The 21,028-nt window shown below is 43.1% G+C and overlaps 1 protein-coding gene across 1 annotated transcript; it reads right to left on the minus strand.

Moving 5' to 3' along the window:
* Positions 1 to 133: 133 nt before the first annotated feature.
* TXN (thioredoxin) lies at positions 134 to 19,912 on the minus strand. Its single transcript, XM_081238444.1, has 5 exons — positions 19,763 to 19,912; positions 9,090 to 9,194; positions 8,583 to 8,642; positions 884 to 949; positions 134 to 402 (listed from the first exon to the last, which is right to left on the minus strand). Exons 1-5 carry the CDS (start codon positions 19,784 to 19,786, stop codon positions 340 to 342), a joined length of 318 nt encoding a protein of 105 aa, XP_081094570.1. The 5' UTR covers positions 19,787 to 19,912; the 3' UTR covers positions 134 to 339.
* Between the last annotated feature and the right edge of the window lie 1,116 nt (positions 19,913 to 21,028).

Below are 21,028 nucleotides of genomic sequence, written 5' to 3' on the forward strand. Positions count from 1 at the left end.
ATTACTCTATTATCTGTGCATTGCCTCCAACAAGATTTCCTAGAAGTACATGAAAAATCTTCAATCATCAGTGGCCTACAAGGTTAAAAAAAAAAAGTGATCAAGAACATATGAAAATAACTAGGACATTACATATCATCAAATGGCCAGTTTTCATTTATTTTGAAAACTATGCAAAGACACCAGACAGTTTTAAAAAGGGTACAGTTAATATTTTATTGTCACTTATCAGATGGCAGTTAGGTATATAGTCTTCACACTTGATCCTTCCTTTTTGTAAATAAAAAAAATTACAAGTTTTAAACAGCCAAAGGCTGGTCATGTCTTCAGAAAACATGATTAGATTAATTCATTAATGGTGGCTTCAAGTTTTTCCTTATTAGCTCCAGAAAATTCACCCACCTGTTGAGAGAATATTGAATTGCCATTAGAAGTAGCATTGCATCCCTATTTTGTATATCAGATAGGACCACAGAATGGGCCTGGGGAGGAGAGGAAGTACAAGCTTATTTAAAATTTACATCCATGGATAACACCCAGTTTTTTAAAGTTAAAAACAAAAACAAAAACCCCTCAAAAGTCAAGATTCAGTTTTTTTTACACAAATACCTCTGAACAAAGATAAATGCACTGTGATATAAATATGAAGCACCAATCACAGGGATTAATCACCAAATCCCTGTGATTTTAGTTTTAGCAAAGATCAATTATCAATGAGATGTCACATTATGTACTTAATGAAGAATGACATATTTAAATATTCTTAAAAGGAAAAAATGGGGATGTGCTTCCCATGTGAAGGGTAAGTCACTTCTGTTTCTTCTTTTATACACCATGCTTTCCTATTACCCAGCTGGTTGTCTTCCAGGTCAGATGTACCTACCTTCTGTCCCTTTTTAAAAAACTGGAAGGTTGGCATGCATTTGACTTCACACTCTGAAGCAACATCCTGGGGAGAAGGGAGATATAGAAAGAAGATAAAAATAAGACCATGAGGAGTGTTGAGCCCTGGTACCCGTGATCTAGAACCAGATTCTTTTTCCTGTTATGTACCCAGAACTCAGCATTAGGACTTTGTGCCAATTTTTATATGCTTAAACAAGGACTACAGTGGCAGCACAAAAGCCAAATTGGTTATATTCTCAATTACAATTCTAATGAATATGTACTTTCGTCGTTGAGAGATACTAGAATCAGATACTATACAGTGACTCAAATTGTTTAATCGAATTACTCCCAGTTGTACTGGAGTGAGGTACATAGATGATGATCATATAGGCGAGAGTTTAGAGTTAGGGAGAGGAACAACTTATACAAAGGACCTGTTCAAGAATAAAGTCATGGTGATCGACAGGGACAGCTCCACACTGGTTTTTCGGTTATTGTTTTATAACCCCTACCTGTCAACACCTTGTTCACACCAGGTTTGGGGCGGGGGGAATGCCATGAAAATGGTTTGGTTTGGACAAGAGTTTCAAGTGAACAGGTACATTAGGGATCAAGTACATCAGCTTGGCACTGCAAAGAGGATCAGGAGAGAAGTGAAGAAAGAACCACACAGCCCTAACTGAGCAGCAAAAGCTGTGGAGGACACCAACCATGGAGGCAGAACTCCGAGAAGCAGACCACGGAAACCAAAGAACTTTCACAGGAAAGGAAGGAAGGTCAGCTAAAAACACTGTGGTGACTTCCAGTTGGGGATTCGGGAGTAAGGGGCATGGGAATTAAAAATGGAGTGGTCCTAGCACTTCCCTGGCAGTCCAGTGGTTAAGACTTCGAGCTTCCACTGCAGGGGGCGTGGGTTCGATCCCTGGTTGGGGAACTAAGATCCCATATGCCAGGCTGCATGGCCCCCCCGCAAAAAAAGGAGTGGTTCCTAGATTGAGCCACCAGTCATGGTAGCACACCAGCCTAACCACCTGTTCCTCTGACGGGAAGAAAAGTGTGGTTTTATGTCTTTATGAAATTGCATGTGTCCTGTTGCCAGTTTGGGCAGGAAGGGTGGTGGACACTGCTGTTTCCAGATAACCTTTACTTTTTCTTTAAATGATGGGCAACAAAAAGCACAAGGGCAGTAATGGCTGCAATAAAATGGCTAGTATGTACTGAATGTCTACTACATTCCAGGCACTAAGTACTCACTGAAAGCAACAGCCATGAGGAAATTACCAGGAACCTGTGATAAGACCATCCAAATGAAGATCATAACATTTTAATTGTACCAATGTACAATTCCAGAAATTCCCTTGTAGTATGAGAATCCAGGATGGAAAATGGGGTGGAGAGTTGACAGGAAGACGATGAGCTGCACATGTCAAGGTTCTGGACCTTGAGGATGAGTAATCGGGAAACCAGAAGAAGACAAGTTAGAAGGGTAGAAGGACTGGTTTAGCTAAAAGGTTGGAAACTGGTTGTCTAGGGGGCTGAAGCTGGTCTAGATATGTTACTTGGTTCATGTAAACGCTTAAAAAAAAAATCTCTGAATTGCTTGAATATTTGGGAACACGGGGCCGGCCCCTCCCAGCACTTGGAGAGCAGCAGTTCAGTGCAGTCTCTTTCTGACACTTGTAAGCAGCCAGTTGGATACCATCTTTCATGCAGGCAGCGGGCAGAAGCCTCAAAAGAGGTAGGTGTCAGTTTTGTTTTTATAATACCCACAGTGGGAGGGCAGTGGTCTGGAAAGTGTGAGCCACCCTTTCCACCACTTCTAATCATAGCAACATACAGGGGGTGCAACTGACCCGCATCACATATGAAAGCATGCAAAACAGGACCTGGAGATAAGTAAGGAAGAAGGAGTACAAGGACCTTGAGCTCACCTCCTTGCTCGAGCACACCAACATCACAACACTGATCACAACCTTTAGATGAAAAAGCTAATCCCAAAGCTTTATCAGCAGAAAATACAGGGTCCCAATCAATGGAAATGATAGTCTAATTGCTGTTCTCAGATTCTGGATGCCTTATACCTCTCCTAGGCAGAGCTTAGCATTCCTGCATTGGTACAACTGCCTAACTTACAATAAAATAAGACAAAAAACTAGAAACAAGATAAATGCTCAGAAGTGGTGTCAATGCTTTGAGAAAGACTTGAAGTGTTTTTTAAGTCATGTTCATACATTTTATGTCTTAAAATTGCAGTCAAGGGCTTCCCTGCTGGCACAGTGGTTAAGAATCCACCTGCCAATGCAGGGGACTCGGGTTCGAGCCCTGGTCCGGAAAGATCCCACATGCCGTGGAGCAACTAAGCCCGTGCACCACAACTACTGAGCCTGTGCTCTAGAGCCCATGCTCCGCAACAAGAGAAACCACAGCAACGAGAAGCCCGCGCACCACAAAGAAGAGTAGCCCCTGCTCACTGCAACTAGAGAAAGCCCACGCACAGCAACAAAGACCCAGCACAGCCAAAAATAAATAAATTAAAAAAAATTGCAGTCAAGTCTTTACATGGTAAATTTTTAGTTAAAGCATTAAGAATTCTCTCTCATTGGGTATGAAAGTGATTTTTTTTTAAAGGTGACGCAGGATTCTGTACCATAATTGAATCCACCACACTGGGCTTTTAGGTTATGCACATTCTTGTGAATAAGTTCAGATGCGTCCCACGGCAAAAAACCTTAAAGTTGCTCGGTTTAAGAAGATCATTTTCAATTTTAATTATTTAGATAAGTATAATCTCACCTTTTATGGTCCGAAAGCTGTCACTGTATGGATGGATCATTTTAACGCATCTGCTGGTCGATATGTAAAAGGCTCAGATTTTGCCTAAGCATCTCTACACTATGGGTCCATCCCCACCCAAGAAAGTAAGCATTGCTAAGGTAATGAAAATATTCACTTTAAAGGCTCTGGATACACATGATTAAACCACCTCCTAATTTGAATGTGTCAGTGTATCAGTATGTATCATGATTTTTGACATCCAGTTTAAGACTTTTCATGTAACAGGATCCATCTGCCCTTCCCTACGCCAGTCACTGAAAGCCTGTGCTTTATTGGATTTAGAAAGAGACTCCAGTTCGGTGAGTGAACTGTTCAGGCCCATTTCTGCAACGGCCACAGAGAAAAACAGTTAATCAAATTCTTAAGAATATAAGAAATGGGGCAGTTAATGTGCTTGACAGTGTATCTCTCTTCTACGTGTTCAGTATTTTCTAGAATTTTTATGTTTGGATTTCTTCTAGATTGTATCTGGGGGTAAAGAATGAGGTAGAGATGCAACATCTTAACCCCAAATGGTTAATTGTTAATACATGGTTTAATAGATTTGATTCTACTTTTTTGGACTTTTTAGTCTGGTCCATGGAGCTACATACCTACTCTGGTTACAAGACCACACTGTTTTAATTATTGCTGCTAATGTACTTTATGGGGCCTGCCCTTTCCCATCCTCTATGACTTCCCTCCTAATTAGTTTTTTAAAATACTTTCCAGGAGTTTCCTGACTACATTATTTCAGAACGTCATGATCAATTTCCCGAAAATGTTGGATGAATCTAAGAGTACTAACTAGCATTTTAATAATACCGAGTCAACATCCTGCAAGACAGTATACCCATCTATTAAAATCTTTTATGGACCTCAGCAAAGGTTAGTAGTTCTATAACTAATATTTGATCTCTACTGCCTCTGTTCCTGTTTTTTTTTTTTCTTTAGTTTTCTATTACTTGTTCTATGGACCAATTTGCCCATTCCTGTAGTGATTTGAAAGGCATGCACAGTTTAGTAGTTACCTTTGAGGTTTTAAAAACATTCTTGATCTCAAGTTTATCACTTCCCTCATTTAAAAACAGAAAGCTAGCCACTCTCTAATGACAGACCCAGGTCCTGCCATTTTTTAAAAAATAAACAATCTGGAACTTGTGTAGTCATATAAACATTGCCATAATCAGGATGCAGAACACTTCCCTCATTCCCATAAAACTTCCTCAGTAGCTTCTCTGTGGTCAAACACTCCCCCTTAGCCCCCACCCCGCCCAATCTGTTCTCCATCCCTATAGTTTTGGCCCATCTCAGATTTTTATTAGTTTTTATTAGTAAGTGTAACGAGGCTACATTTTACCTTATAAACTTTTGTTTCATTGGTTTCTAGTTCAGCACTCTGTACAGCCAAAATAACTTTAAATCTGCTGTTGTCACCTGTTATTAACTCATTCCTGGCTGTTGTCATCATAATGGAAACACATGGCATCCTAAAAGGTTGCAAAACTATCAGGCCTAAGTTACTTTGTTTCTTTTGATCTTATAAGTATCATACTCTGTAGAGGTGGGAGTAGAGTCTGCTGTTAAGGAAATAAGGTCAGTCTATCATTTTCAAAAGTAGTATTCGCACTTCGCTATGCATACAGAGTTGTTGTGTGTGTGTACCACATTATATGTCCATGCCTCCTAACTGTCCATTTGAATCTATTACACCTAAAAGATAATCTCTTCCAGCCCAAGTGTTTAGAGATTTTTCTATTAAAACTAGGTGCTATTTGCCCCAAAGATACTATAAACATTAAGTACCCTGAGTCTGCATGGACAGGAATTATCTGCATAAAAAATATAAGAACAAGTTCAGTCCTAAGATATTCCATCTATTTAATGATATGATCTAATACTCAAAATAATGAATTGATGTCATTTTTATCCCTCATCTGATGCTTTTCGAGCCAAAATCAGGGGATGGTTTTACCTACAGCGTTCCAAAGCAACAAAAAGAAGATCCACTCATATAATTCATAAATTCCATGGGGGAAAAACAACTCATGGATTGATAATGAACTCCTTTTTGTTTGAATCACCTGCCCTGCTAACTCTGCTGAATGGCCAGGTAAGTAGGAACTGACAGACTATTGCTATGTGTATGGGGTGACCAAAGGGTTCTGGAATTCAATTTTTTTTTGTTTGTTTGTTTTTTTGCGGTACGCAGGCCTCTCACTGTTGTGGCCTCTCCCGCTGTGGAGCACAGGCTCCGGATGCGCAGGCCCAGCGGCCATGGCTCACGGGCCGAGCCGCTCCGCGGCACGTGGGATCTTCCTGGACCGGGGCACGAACCCGTGTCCCCTGCATTGGCAGGCGGACTCTCAACCACTGCGCCACCGGGGAAGCCCCTGGAATTCAATTTTTAATGCTGCAAAAGGTTGATAATGCTATTTAGATGGTGTAAAAGTTGTCATTAAGAGTATTAAAACACACACACACAAAATCATATGTTGCTCAAAGTGAAAGGTCCCCAACTTATGAGGAGGTCACTTCAAGGTCTAGAGGTCTACATACTTTCAAGGTGATGATGAGGATGACAACCACATCTAAAGGAGGGGCTGTCATATTGAAGTCTGGGCCTGCTCTGCACACCTACTTCCCAAAGGTTTTGGATTGAGGCAGAAAGCATTGGTCCTGGGCCCAGCACCGTACAGGGGCCAAATCCACAGGCTCTGCCTCAAGCGACCTTTTTTTTTTTGTTGTTTTTTGTTTTTGCAGTACGCGGGCCTCTCACTGTTGTGGCCTCTCCCGTTGCGGAGCACAGGCTCTGGACGCGCAGGCTCAGCGGCCATGGCTCATGGGCCCAGCCGCTCTGCAGCATGTGGGATCCTCCCGGACCGGGGCATGAACCCGTGTCCCCTGCATCGGCAGGCGGACTCTCAACCACTGTGCCACTAGGGAAGCCCTCAATCGACCTTTTACCCTTCTGTGTTGCAGTCCCATTATCTGTTTAGGGGGATGCTGATAAAAATAGTTCTCATGGTCACTGCCTGGATGAAATGATACAATGTAGGCAGAGGGCTTAGTGCAGGATCTAGCATATGTTAGTACTTCCAAATAAAAATGTATTCACTCGCTGTCTGATAGGGTCAGTACCAGTTTCTTTAGTCCCTTCCAGGTGCCATTTTCACCTGGCTAAGGTGACGAGATTTTAAAAAATAAGTTAGGTTAAAATAGGGAGCAAGAGTTTTTTCACAAACACATGCTGTCTACTCTTACCTAAAACAAAAACCCAGGGCTTCCCTGGTGGTGCAGTGGTTGAGAGTCCGCCTGCCAATGCAGGGGACACAGGTTCGTGCCCTGATCCGGGAAGATCCTATGTGCCGTGGAGTGGCTGGGCCCGTGAGCCATGGCCACGGAGCCTGTGCTCCGCAACGGGAGGGGCCACAACAGTGAGAGGCCTGCGTACTGTGGAAAAAAAAAAAAACCAAAAACAAAAACCCAGGGCACATCAGAATAACTTTAGTTGACAACCATACCAATTCATTCATTCTTCACCTACCACAGGTCAGACAGGTGTGCTGATAAAGAGGAAACAAAGGCGAATAAGACAGGGTCCCTGATCCCAAGAAACTGACAGACTAATGCAGGACAGACACAAAGATCATTATAGTAATAGCTAAGCTTACTGAATGCTTATCATGTGCCAGGCACTGCTCTAAGCACTTCACAGGTCTTATCTCTCATGATCCTGACAAGTGCCTTATGATGCTGGATTAACACTGCCATTTAACAGAGGCTCAACCTGAGGCACAGAACAGATAACTTCACCAAACCCACAGAGCTAATAAGGGACACGATCCTCCCACTGGACAACCATCAATCCAGGAAAAAGCGGGCAGAGGACACCAGGGGGACACAGAGGAAGGGAACTAACCTAGCCTGGGCGTACAAGGGAGTAACTAGAGGAGAATTCCTGGAGAGGATGTGAAGCTTAAGTCAAGGAGCTTGTCCGGCAAGAAAGAAAGATGAGAAAGGTGCTGGGAATAAGCCATGTGGTACTGGGAGGTGCCCACAGGCTTAGAAAATACTGCCCTACGTTCCCCACCCCACTCTTTTTATAGACCCTTCTGGACCTTTAGCAGGATTTCCATGTTTGCTCAATGAATAATCAACCTTACAAGGTTGGTGGGGGCAGGTATTAAGATCTGGTCATAGAAGAACCAAGGCTCAAGGGATACGAGAATGAGCCTAAAGCAGAAGTCACTGGGCCAGGACTAGAAGCCAGGTCTAGCACCTCTGTTGCCACTTCATACCCTAACCCACTCCTGCCCTGCTGGGGCTAAGCAAACCTGCCCACACACATTTAAATCCCTGCTCTGCTACTTACTACCTGTAACTCCATGGTCAACCTGGGCATGATGACAGGACAAAGGATTAAATGAATCCATACTTGTTAACGCACAAAGAACAGTGCGCCTGGTCCAAAGTGCTAAACAAGCATTTGTTAAATTAAACCAATCTTGAAATGTTCCCCCCAATTCTTCTCTCGGCTCTCTATCAGGCATCTTGGCGTTTGGTCGCTTCAATTTCTGATTGTTGAGCATCTCAGAATGTTAGGTAGATTACTTGGGCTTTTAGAAAGACAGGTGACTAGTAAAGATGGGTAACGGATGCCTTAACCATTTTATTTTAGGATGTGATGTACTTAGCTCCTGACATCTAGGATTAAGCTCATAATTGGCACACTTACTCGTTCTTCTGAAATAAACTTTTTAACTAGGGTTGTAATTCTAGTGTTTGTTTTACTTATATATGAGAACAAGCAATGTGTAATTCAGAGAAAAAGGCCAATGCAAAAAGCTCAACATTATTCCAAATTTCCAGCCACGTACCTGACAGTCATCCACATCTACTTCGAGGAACACTACGTTGGAATACTTCTCAGAGAGAGACTAGAAAATTAGAAAAAAAAAAAAAATCCACAAAGATTTAGCAGTGGGTAAATGGCAGCCAACACACTCAAGCTTCTTAAATGGAAACTTAAAAGTAGGGACTAAAGATCCAAATATTTAGGGACAGGTAAGCATAAAAGACATTCTCCCTGAATCAAACTCTCCTTTTGGTATAAAATAATTTGAAACATCAACTCTGATTCCTGAACTTCAAATAGGTCCCATGTTTCATTGTGAAGAAAAACAAAACCACTTAAGCCAACCAAATGAACTTCTGAAAGTTGTCTGCAATAGGCTGTATGTGTCAAACCTAAATTGTTATGATTTTTAGACCAAAGATCCAACAACAACAAAACCTCTAACTGTCCTTCTTTCCTAGCTGTGTGACCACCAACCCCCACCACACAAACAGTTTACAAAAGCAGAAGTTGGCTAATAAATACTTACATGAAAGAAAGGTTTGATCATTTTGCAAGGCCCACACCACGTGGCTGAGAAGTCGACTACTACGAGTTTCTCTCCTGCACTGTTCAAGGCTTCCTGAAAAGCATACTAAGGGAAAGAGAAAAGCAGATGTTAAGTTACGTTTATTTCCAAAAGCCCTGATAAAATGCGACACAAAACAATTTGGAGGTCCTGCTTTCAGGGCCTATTTTTTTTAATAAAAAATGGAAAACAAAGCAAATAAACTGAAGAAATCCTACTAATGTATAATGTTATTTGATAAGATGAAACAAGTATGATATATACAGTGTATCAATATTCATGTCTTCATAAATATAAAATATTAATTGGTTAATCCACCACCAAACTAAGTAAATGAAAGGAAAATAGACATTTGTATTAAAAATGTTTCCACATCTGGACTTCCCTGGTGGCACAGTGGTTGAGAGTCCGCCTGCCGATGCAGGGGACATGGGTTTGTGCCCCGGTCCAGGAAGATCCCACATGCTGTGGAGCGGCTAGGCCCGTGAGCCATGGCCTCTGAGCCTGCGCGTCCGGAGCCTGTGCTCCGCAATGGGAGAGGCCACAACAGTGAGAGGCCCACGTACCGCAAAAAAAAAAAAGATTTGTATTAAAAATGTTTCCACATCTGGACTTCCCTGGTGGCGCAGTGGTTAAGAATCCACCTGCCAATGCAGGGGACACAGGTTTGAGCCCCAGTCTGGGAAGATCCCACATGCTGTGGAGCAACTAAGCCTGTGCGCCACAACTACTGAGCCTGCATGCCACAACTACTGAAGCCCATGTGCCTAGAGCCCATGCTCTGCAACAAGAGAAACCACTGCAATAAGAAGCCCGCACACCGCAAGGAAGAGTAGCCCCCACTTGCCACAACGAGAAAGCCTGCGAGCAGCAATGAAGACACAACGCAGCCAAAAAAAAAAAAAAAACATAAAATTTATAAAAAAAAAGTTTCCACATCAAATCTAGGTATAATATATGGTAGACATTCACTAAATGCTCATTGATTGATCCAAGGAATCACACTTCAATTGAATAAGTCACAAAGGCACAGAATCTTGCAACTAAAACACCACAAGTTATTTTAAAACCTAAAACTTTTTGATTAAGCTAATATTGTCTATGGTAGAACATCCAAAAGGTCAAAAAAATAAATATCAAGGAAAAGAACCTTCTCCACATCCTTACACTCACTGTTGACATTAAGCATATGTCCTTATACTCTTTTTAGTGGAGTTTCCAGAATTGAGATCATACATACTATCATTGATTTCTGCCTTCATTGTTGACCAAATGAAAAAGTTTTAGTCTCTTATGAAGGGAATTTTCTTTGTTATTTTCCGTAAGCAATGCTTGTTGAATAAAATTCCACTAGTAGAAATGATCAAGAAATCCCTTACCACCAACCTCCCTGAATAATTTACCAATGGTTTTGATACTGTAACCCTAGCAACCTAACCTTCTAGTTAACAAGGGGCGACTCTTTTTTAACCACAGTCAGCTGGTGCTGACCAAAACCAAGGCCATGAAGAGAAATCAAAACACAAACATCTATATCTGAAGTCTCGGTTTTCTTCAAGGGGAAAATTATGCCAGTCACATTGGTTTAATTAAAAACCAACACCACCGCCCCCCTCCTTTGAAAGCTAAGAATCAGATCAAATTTGGTCCAAGTAAAGAAGAAAGTAAATAAAGCACCGTTAACAAAGAAAAAAAAAAAAAACTAAAGTGAATTCCTCTCAAGTTACTTCTCTAGATTTCTAATTTCTGCCTCATGTTTATCGGGGAAAACAATTCACAAATGGTGTTTCCTGGAATGGTAGGTCATGACTTCTGTACCCTTTTCAGTTATGCAGGTACAAACCTGCATACAAATAAACACACCACACCTTTGGGTGTGAGGAGGTGTGTGTGTGTAGTGGAGGGTGCACACAGTAAGAAGTACAGATATTATTTTCCCAAACCATCACCGATTTTTTCCAGATGAATTTCCTTCAAAGCCTTCCCTAATGTGATTTTTTTTTTAGGTCAAACCAGCCATTCTTTACTGCAAGATCCAGGTAAGACAGGGAAATAAAGATTGACAATGTCTGGTCAGATGAATACATGGTTTTGTGAACATGGTTGGCCCTCAGTAAATACTGGTGAGGTTACTCTCAACCTAGAATATTTTTCAGCAATAACTTTTGGCTTCACTGAACATGAGTCACAGAGCCAGGTATATGTAAGACTTCATGACAAGTTCTATTCTCTGGTTACTAAAGTTTGCCTAAAACAGACATCAGTGTGAAAATGATTCACTACTATCTGACTAAGAAGCAAACCATAATTTCTAGCTCCCAGAAACTAGCAGTGAGGATTGATAAAGGTCCCCATCACTAACACAAACATTCTGAAAACAATGTATTTGGGGCAGATAAATAAGAGCAGCATCTAGCATCTCTTTTCCTAAACACACCCATTCCGAAGGTAATCAACTGGCATAAGAGTGGTTTGTAAAGCATTTAGCAAAGTGCCTGTCTGTTAAAGTTGGGAGTTCAAGAAAAGGCAGCAGGAACTTCCCTGGTGGCGCAGTGGTTAAGAATCCGCCTGCCAATGTAGGGTACATGGGTTCAAGCCCTGGTCCAGGAAGATCCCACATGCCAAGGAGCAAATAAGCCCACGCACCACAACTACTGAGCTGGCACTCTAGAGCCCGCAAGCCACAACTACTGAGCCCAAGTGCCACAACTACTGAAGCCCGTGTGCCTAGAGCCCATGCTCTGCAACAAGAGAAGCCACTGCAATGAGAAGCCTGCACACCGCAACGAAGAGTAGCCACTGCTCGCCACAACTAGAGAAAGCCTGCGCACAGCAACAAAGACCCAACAGACAAAACTAATAAATAAATTAAAAATATGTATATATAAAATGAATAACAATCCTGCAGCCTGTGGAACAAAAACCACATTTGCAGAAAGATAGACAAGATGAAAAGGAAGAGGGCTATGTACCAGATGAAGGAAAAAGATAAAACCCCAGAAAAACAACTAAATGAAGTGGAGATAGGCAACCTTCCAGAAAAAGAATTCAGAATGAAGATAGTGAAGATGATACAGGACCTTGGAAAAAGAATGGAGGCAAAGATGGAGAAGATGCAAGAAATGTTTAACAAAGACCTAGACAAATTAAAGAACAAACAAACAGAGATGAACAATACAATAACTGAAATGAAAAATACACTAGAAGTAATCATTAGCAGAATAACTGAGGCAGAAGAACAGATAAGTGAACTGAAAGACAGAAAGGTGGAATTCACTGCTGCAGAACAGAATATAGAAAAAAGAATCTAAAGAAATGAAGACAGCCTAAGAGACCTCTGGGACAACATTAAACACAACAACATTTGCATTATAGGGGTCCCAGAAGGAGAAGAGAGAGAGAAAGGACCAGAGAAAATATCTGAAGAGATTATAGTCAAAAACTTCCCTAACATGGGAAAGGAAATAGCTACCCAAGTCCAGGAAGTGCAGCAAGTCCCATACAGGATAAACCCAAGGAGAAACATGCTGAGACACATAGTAATCAAATTGGCAAAAAGTAAAGACAAGGAAAACTTATTGAAAGCAGCAAGGGAAAAATGATAAATAACATACAAGGGAACTCCCATAAGGTTAACAGCTGATTTGTCAGCAGAAACTCTACTAGCCAGAAGGGAGTGGCATGATATACTTAAAGTGATGAAAGGGAAGAACCTACAACCAAGATTACTCTACCGGGCAAGGATCTCATTCAGATTCAATGGAGAAATCAAAAGCTTTACAGACAAGCAAAAGCTAAGAGAATTCAGCACCACCAAACCAGCTCTACAACAAATGCTAAAGGAACTTCTCTAAATGGGAAACACAGGAGAAGAAAAGGACCTACAAAAACAAACCCAAAACAATTAAGAAAATGGTCATAGGAACATATATATCGATAATTACCTTAAATGTGAATGGATTAAATGCTCCAACCAAAAGACACAGGCCTGCTGAATGGATACAAAAACAAGAACCATATATATGCTGTCTACAAGAGACCCACTTCAGACCTAGGGACACATAGAGACTGAAAATGAGGGGATGGAAAAAGATATTCCATGCAAATGGAAATCAAAAGAAAGCTGGAGTAGCAATACTCATATCAGATAAAATAGACTTTAAAATAAAGAATGTTACAAGAGACAAGGAAGGACACTACACAATGATCAAGGGATCAATCCAAAAAGATATAACAATTATAAATATATATGCACCCAACATAGGAGCACCTCAATACATAAGGCAACTGCTAACAGCCATAAAACAGGAAATCGACATTAACACAATAATAGTGGGGGACTTTAACACCTCACTTACACCAATGGACTGATAATCCAAAATGAAAATAAATAAGGAAACAGAAGCTTTAAATGACACAGTAGACCAGATAGATTTAACTGATATTTATAGGACATTTCATCCAAAAACAGCAGATTACACTTTCAAGTGTGCATGGAACATTCTCCAGGATAGATCACATCTTGGGTCACAAATCAAGACTCAGTAAATTTAAGAAAATTGAAATCATATCAAGCAACTTTTCTGACCACAACACTATGAGATTAGAAATGAATTACAGGGGGAAAAAACGTAAAAAACACAAACACATGGAGGCTAAACACTATGTTACTAAATAACCAAGAGATCACTGAAGAAATCAAAGAGGAAATCAAAAAATACCTAGAGACAAATGACAATGAAAACACGAAGATCCAAAACCTATGGGATGCAGCAACAGCAGTTCTAAGAGGGAAGTTTATAGCTATACAAGCCTACCTAAAGAAACAAGAAAAATCTCAAATAAACAATCTAACCTTACACCTGAAGGAACTAGAGAAAGAACAAACAAAACCCAAAGTTAGCAGAAGGAAAGAAATCATAAAGATCAGAGCAGAAATAAATGAAATAGAAACAAAGAAAACAATAGCAAAGATTGATAAAACTAAAAGCTGGTTCTTTGAGAAGTTAAACAAAATTGATAAATCATTAGCCAGACTCATCAAGAAAAAGAGGGAGAGGACTCAATTCAATAAAATTAGAAACGAAAAAGGAGAAGTTACAACAGACACTGCAGAAATACAAAGCATCCTAAAAGACTACTACAAGCAACTCTATGCCAATATAATGGACAACCTGGAAGAAATGGACAAATTCTTAGAAAGGTATAAGCTTCCAAGACTGAACGAGGAAGAAATAGAAAATATGAACAGACCAATCATAAGTAATGAAATTGAAACTCTGATTAAATATCTTCCAACAAACAAAAGTCCAGGACCAGATGGCTTCACGGGTGAATTCTATCAAACATTTAGAGAAGAGCTAACACCCATCCTTCTCATACTCTTCCAAAAAACTGCAGAGGAAGGAACACTCTCAAACTCATTCTATGAGGCCATCATCACCCTGATACCAAAACCAGACAAAGATACTACAAAAAAAGAAAATTACAGACCAGTATCACTGATGAATATAGATGCAAAAATCCTCAACAAAATACTAGCAAACAGAATCCAACAACACGTTAAAAGGATCATACACCATGATCAAGTGAGATTTATCCCAGGGATGCAAGGATTCTTCAATATACGTAAATCAATCAATGTGATACACCATATTAACAAATTGAAGGAGAAAAACCATATGATCATCTCAATAGATGCAGAAAAAGCTTTTGACAAAATTCAACACCCATTTATGATAAAAACTCTCCAGAATGTGGGCAGAGTGGGAACCTACCTCAACATAATAAAGGCCATATATGACAAACCCCCAGCAAACATCATTCTCAATGGTGAAAAACTGAAAGCATTTCCTCTAAGATCAGGAACAAGACAAGGATGTCCACTCTCACCACTATTATTCAACATAGTTTTGGAAGTCCTAGCCACAGCAACCAGAGAAGAAAAAGAAATGAATACAAATTGGAAAAGAAGAAGTAAAACTGTCACTGTTTGCAGATGACATGATACTATATATAGAGAATTCTAAAAATGCCACCAGAAAACTACTAGAGCTAATTAATGAATTTGGTAAAGTTGCAGGATACAAAATTAATGCCCAGAAATCCCTTGCATTCCTATACACTAATGATGAAAAATGTAAAAGAGAAATTAAGGAAACACTCCCATTTACCATTGCAACAAAAAGAATAAAATACCTAGGAATAAACCTGCCTAAGGAGACAGAAGACCTGTATGCAGAAAACTATAAGACACTGATGGAAAAAATTAAGGATGATACCAAAAGATGGAGAGATATACCATGTTCTTGGATTGGAAGAATCAACATTGTGAAAATGACGATACTGCCCAAAGCAATCTACAGATTCAATGCAATCCCTATCAAATTACCAATGGCATTTTTTTATAGAACTAGAACAAAAAATCTTAAAATTTGTATGGAGACACAAAAGACCCCGAATAGCCAAAGCAGTCTTGAGGGAAAAAAACGGAGCTGAAGGAATCAGACTCCCTGACTTCAAACTATACTACAAAGCTACAGTAATCAAGACAATATGGTAGTGGCACAAAAACAGAAACATAAATCAATGGAACAAGATAGAAAGCCCAGAGATAAACCCACGCACCTATGTCAACTAATCTATGACAAAGGAGGCAAGGATATACAATGGAGAAAAGACAGTCTCTTCCATACGTGGTGCTGGGAAAACTGGACAGCTACATGTAAAAGAAGGAAATTAGAACACTCCCTAACACCATACACAAAAATAAACTCAAAATGGATTCGAGACCTAAATGTAAGACTGGACACTATAAAACTCTTAAAGGAAAACATAGGAAGAACACTCTTTGACATAAATCACAGCAAGATCTTTTTTGATCCACTTCCTAGAGTAATGGGAATAAAAACAAAAATCAACAAACGGGACCTAATGAAACTTAAAAGCTTTTGCACAGCAAAGGAAACCATAAACAAGACGAAAAGACAACCCTCAGAATGGGAGAAAGTATTTGCAAACGAATCAACGGACAAAGGATTAATCTCCAAAATATATAAACAGCTCATGCAGCTCAATATTAAAGAAACAAACAACCCAATCCAAAAATGGGCAAAAGACCTAAATAGACATTTCTCCAAAGAAGACATACAGATGGCCAAGAAGCACATGAAAAGCTGCTCAACATCACTAATTATTAGAGAAATGGAAATCAAAACTACAATGAGGTATCACCTCACACAGGTTAGAATGGGCTTCATCAGAAAATCTACAAACAACAAATGCTGGAGAGGGTGTGGAGAAAAGGAAACCCCTTGCACTGTTGGTGGGAATGTAAACTGATACAGCCACTATGGAGAACAGTATGGAGGTTCCTAAGAAACTAAAAATAGAATTACCATATGATCCAGCAATCCCACTACTTGGGCATACACCCAGAGAAAACCATAATTCAAAAAGACACATGCACCCCATTGTTCACTGCAGCACTATTTACAATAGCCAGGTCATGGAAGCAACCTAAATGCCCATCGACAGACGAATGGGTAAAGAAGGTGTGGTACATATATACAATGGAATATTACTCAGCCATAAAAAGGAATGAAATTGAGTCATTTGTTGAGACGTGGATGGATCTAGAGACTGTCATACTGAGTGAAGTAAGTCAGAAAGAGAAAAACAAATATCGTGTATTAGCACATGTATGTGGAACCTAGAAAAATGGTACAGATGAACCGGTTTGCAGGGCAGTTCAGACACAGATGTAGAGAACAAATGTATGGACACCAATGGGGGAAAACCGCAGGGGGGTGGGGATGGTGGTCTGCTGAATTGGGCGATTGGAATTGACATGTATACACTGATGTGTATAAAACTGATGACTAAGAACCTGCTGGGGCTTCCCTGGTGGCACAGTGGTTGAGAGTCCGCCTGCCGATGCTGGGGACACGGGTTTGTGCCCCGGTCCGGGAGGATCCCACGTGCCGTGGAGCGGCTGGGCCCGTGAGCCATGGCCACTGGGCCTGAGCGTCCGGAGCCTGTGCCCCGCAACAGGAGAGGCCACGGCAGTGAGACGCCCGCGTAACACACACACACAAAAAAAAAAAAAAAAAAAAGAACAAAATACTATTTAAAAAAGAAGAAGAAAAGAAATAGTAGTGGCCATTCTTCAAAAAACTTTATTTCTTCCTCCTCACTTTTATAGTCCATTAACCCACTTGGAGCTGAAATGGATCCCAGTGGCTCTAAACTACCAAAACCTCAGAGTTGTCTTGGATGGCCCATGGCACGATGTCCATCAGGATGAAAAGCTAAAGTGTACTCAATATTTATAAGAAACATTAGCTTAGCTTTTGATTGACTCTGGATCATAGTTTTGAAGATCAACTGATTATCAGGGGCTTTGGGCCTCAGGCCATAGTGTTTTTCTGGGTAATGAATTTCCTGTCACCCTTGTACCTCTTGGTATTGATGAGGGGAGGAAGGTGCCACAGTTATGAGAACTAAAATAGGGAAAGACTGAAATGTGCTCCAGGAACCAATTTTAGGCTTGTAGTGTTTGGATTCTGAGACAAATTCATATAAACCAAAGATTTCTCACTCCTTTCATAGGTTTTCAGATGTTCTACTGATGAGGTCACCAGACTCCGCAGAAGACCACCCGCTCCTCCCCTCATAGACTGTTGTCACTCAGTAGACACTGAATAAAAATGTGTGGAAAAAACTCAATATTAAGGCTCTCTCTTTTCTTTTCTTTTTTTTTTTAAATAAATTTATTTATTTTGGGCTGCGTTGGCTCTTCGTTGCTGCACACGGGCTTCTCTCTAGTTGCGGCGAGCTGGGGCTCCTTTTCGTTGTGGTACACAGGCTTCTCACTATGGTGGCTTCTCTTGTTGCAGAGCATGGGCTCTAGGCGCACGGGCTTCAGTAGTTGTGGCATGCGGGCTCAGTAGTTGTGGTTCGTGGGCTCTACAGCACAGGCTCAGTAGTTGTGGCACACAAGCTTAGTTGCTCTGTGGCATGTGGGATCTTCCCGGACCAGGGCTCGAACCTGTGTCTCCTGCACTGGCAGGCGGATTCTCAACCACTGCGCCACTAGGGAAGCCCAAGGCACTCTCTTTTCAACCAATGAAAAGGTTGTTAGTAAGTCATAAAAGGTTCACATCCCTTGACCCTGCACTCAAGACCCTAACCTGAACTCTGTATAAAGCCTTATGAACAGAAACATTCACTGAAGCGTGGAAAACTGCCCAAATGTCCAGCAATGTCTTCAGATATTGAAATGATTACAAAAAGTTTCTAATTACACGGAAAGTGTTCAGCCTAAATTAGACGACAAACACACAGCTCAGAAATAAAAACAACCTCAACTATTTTGTGGCTAGGAAATAGCAGATCTCTCTTCCCAAACTTTCTACAACGATCTTTATGTTTTCTGGTTGTAAAAGGAACAAAAAGATAAGGAACCATTAACAGACAAACTTCCATTTCCAAAGCTAACCCCAGCACCTAAACCAGGTCGGGTCACCCGCCTTTCCCCTGCTTTACTGGGGTGGGCGGCATCGCAGGGTAAACGGTTTCGTCCCACTGTTTGAGCAACATCAGTTTTCTCCCACTCAGTTTTGTGCCTCTGCATTTAACATCCACTTCTTGAGGGGCCACAGTACACCAGACAGTTAGGCTCTGAGTTTTCCAAGCAGGAGGGTATTAAGTTTGCAATAACTCTCGACATGGAACACTTTTTGTCTTGGGCATTCACTAAAAGGACAGAACAGCCGTCTGGGTACCCGAAAGCCGACGAGCACACAGCGGGGCGCGGCCGCTCTCAGGGGCACTCCTGGCTCCAGCGAAACCCACCGACCACGAAATTCACCGTGGGTGAATCACAAATGGGTAGGGCAGTGAAGGTCCCTGGGCCCAGACTTGGGGACTGAGTCATTCCAAAGCCAGAGCTGCCGGAAACACGCCCTGCGCCGCAGGAGGAGGAGTCCCGAGGGCGCGGCCCGGACTTCACCTCCTTGACGCCACCTGGGGCCCTAGGGCCGCACTTGTACAAGCGAAGGGGTTCGGGGGGTGTCTCCAGCCCGGAATCGCTCCCTTTGCGCGGATGCAGCACGCGTCAGCTCTGCGGCCGGGCAGTGCTGGAGGCAGCCGGGGGTGTCCGGCCTAGATCCACTCCCCAGGGAGCTCACTGCACCCAGCGCGGGTGGATCACGCCGCTCCCCGGGGAGAGAGTGGCAGCCAGCAAGCCCCGGCTTTCTCCAAGGAGCCCTCCACCTCCTTGCACGGGCCCGTGTCCGGATACAAATGGGGGCCAAAGGCAGACTCCCTCCATCCTTTACCCAATCGCGGTTTCCCGGCTGGGGTGGGGAGGGGGCGGAGTTTCAATGGAGGACTCCAGGGCGCTCCCCACGCGCGTGCATCCCCCGGGCGCATAGGTTACCCGGACCTAGCCCTCCAGGGCACGCTCCACCGCCCCGGGAGCGCCCAGGCCCGGGCTTCTCGCAGTCCCAGGCCGAGTCGCCGCGTCCCCTTCCTCCAGGGATGCGAAGGGGCGGCCTGCCCACCTCCGGCCCACCGCCTACCCCACCTGCCGGGGCTGCGCGCCGCGCCCTGGCCAGCCCCGGAACGCTTACCTTGCTCTCAATCTGCTTCACCATCTTGGCTGCTGGGGTCTGACTAGCGACCTTACACCGGAATATACGGAAGTGGATCCAAGGCGCCGGACGAAGCTTGGAGAGCGTGCAGCCCGGTTTCCCTTTATAGCAACGGTGGGCGGGGCGCGCGCGCCCGCGCGCGTAAGTGTGGCGGGGGCGCGCCCGCTGGGGCCTCCCGGGCCCGCCAAGGCGTCTGGGCTACGCCCCGCCTCCCGGATGCGGCCGGCATGGGTCGAGACCGCCGGCAGGGGCGGGGCCGGAGGGGCAGGGCTGGGGCGGGCGTGGGGCGGAGCTCCTGGGAGTCCTCTGGGCTGGAGACCTTCGGCACCTCCCACCTGTACCCCACCTGGGAGTGGGGATGCGTGACGTAAAGGGCGCCTGCACTCTGCATGGCGGGCGGAGGCCACTCCCAGAGCTACAGGGTCACCTGGGAAGGGGCCAGCCAGGCCTTAATCGGACGCGCCCAGGCTCGAGGCCACCTACGATCCCTCCGAAAGTCCTGTCGCACCCCTGCCCGCCAGCCCCGCGAACCCCACAAAATGCTGAGTAACGATCACCAGGAAGTGTTTCTGCGTGTGCACCTCCGCCTCCTTTCCGGAGTTTATCGCGAAGGTTCTCTTCTCTTCCCTCCTTCCTGTTTTTTTCACGTTAACGGGGAACCTGCTGCTCCAGCGTGACACAGCATTTTAGTGCGGTAGTGACGGCCGGGAAGTGGCTGGGATCCTGCGAAGCAGACAGCTAATGCGGGTTGAAAGTCCCGCCAGAGTGACGCAGTTGTGACCCTGAGCAGGCGTTGACCTCCCGGTGCCTCAGTTTTCCTTTCTGTAAAATGAGAATCATGATGGTCCCTAACTCCTAGCGGTGGTGTTTTGAGGATTAAATAAAGTGCTTGTAAAGTGATTAGGAGAGTGCTTAGCACATGGTAGGCACTCAAAAAGTAGTTATAATTAAAGCTGTTGTGAGCACTAATTAGTCGTGCTTGGTGTCATGTGTTGGCAGGACTGGGGATTGTGGAAGGCGAGTATGTTAGGTGGCATTGTGAAGCCAGGAGGGAAGCTGGAAGTGGAAATGGGCAAGTTGTTGAGCTGGAATGAGAGCTAGGAGGCTGGAAAGGAGTGGGATTCTGTTGGGGTAAGAGGGCGGAGCATGATTTTTCAGGTGGAGGCACTCTGGATGCAGCTTATCTAGGTGTGATTGGCTGGGATAGTGAAACTGCTCCCTGGCTTCCTTCTGTCTGCTCTTCCA

The sequence above is a fragment of the Mesoplodon bidens genome (genome assembly GCF_964165515.1).
Source record: "Mesoplodon bidens genome assembly, chromosome: 6".
NCBI lineage: Eukaryota > Metazoa > Chordata > Mammalia > Artiodactyla > Ziphiidae > Mesoplodon > Mesoplodon bidens.

Coding starts and splice junctions, on each gene's coding strand:
- TXN (XM_081238444.1), bottom strand. CDS start 19,786: ATGGTGAAGCAGATTGAGAGCAAG. Junction 8,643..9,089: donor TGATCAAACCTTTCTTTCAT/GTAAGTATTTAT, acceptor CTAATTTTCTAG/TCTCTCTCTGAGAAGTATTC. Junction 950..8,582: donor TAGATGTGGATGACTGTCAG/GTACGTGGCTGG, acceptor CCTTCTCCCCAG/GATGTTGCTTCAGAGTGTGA.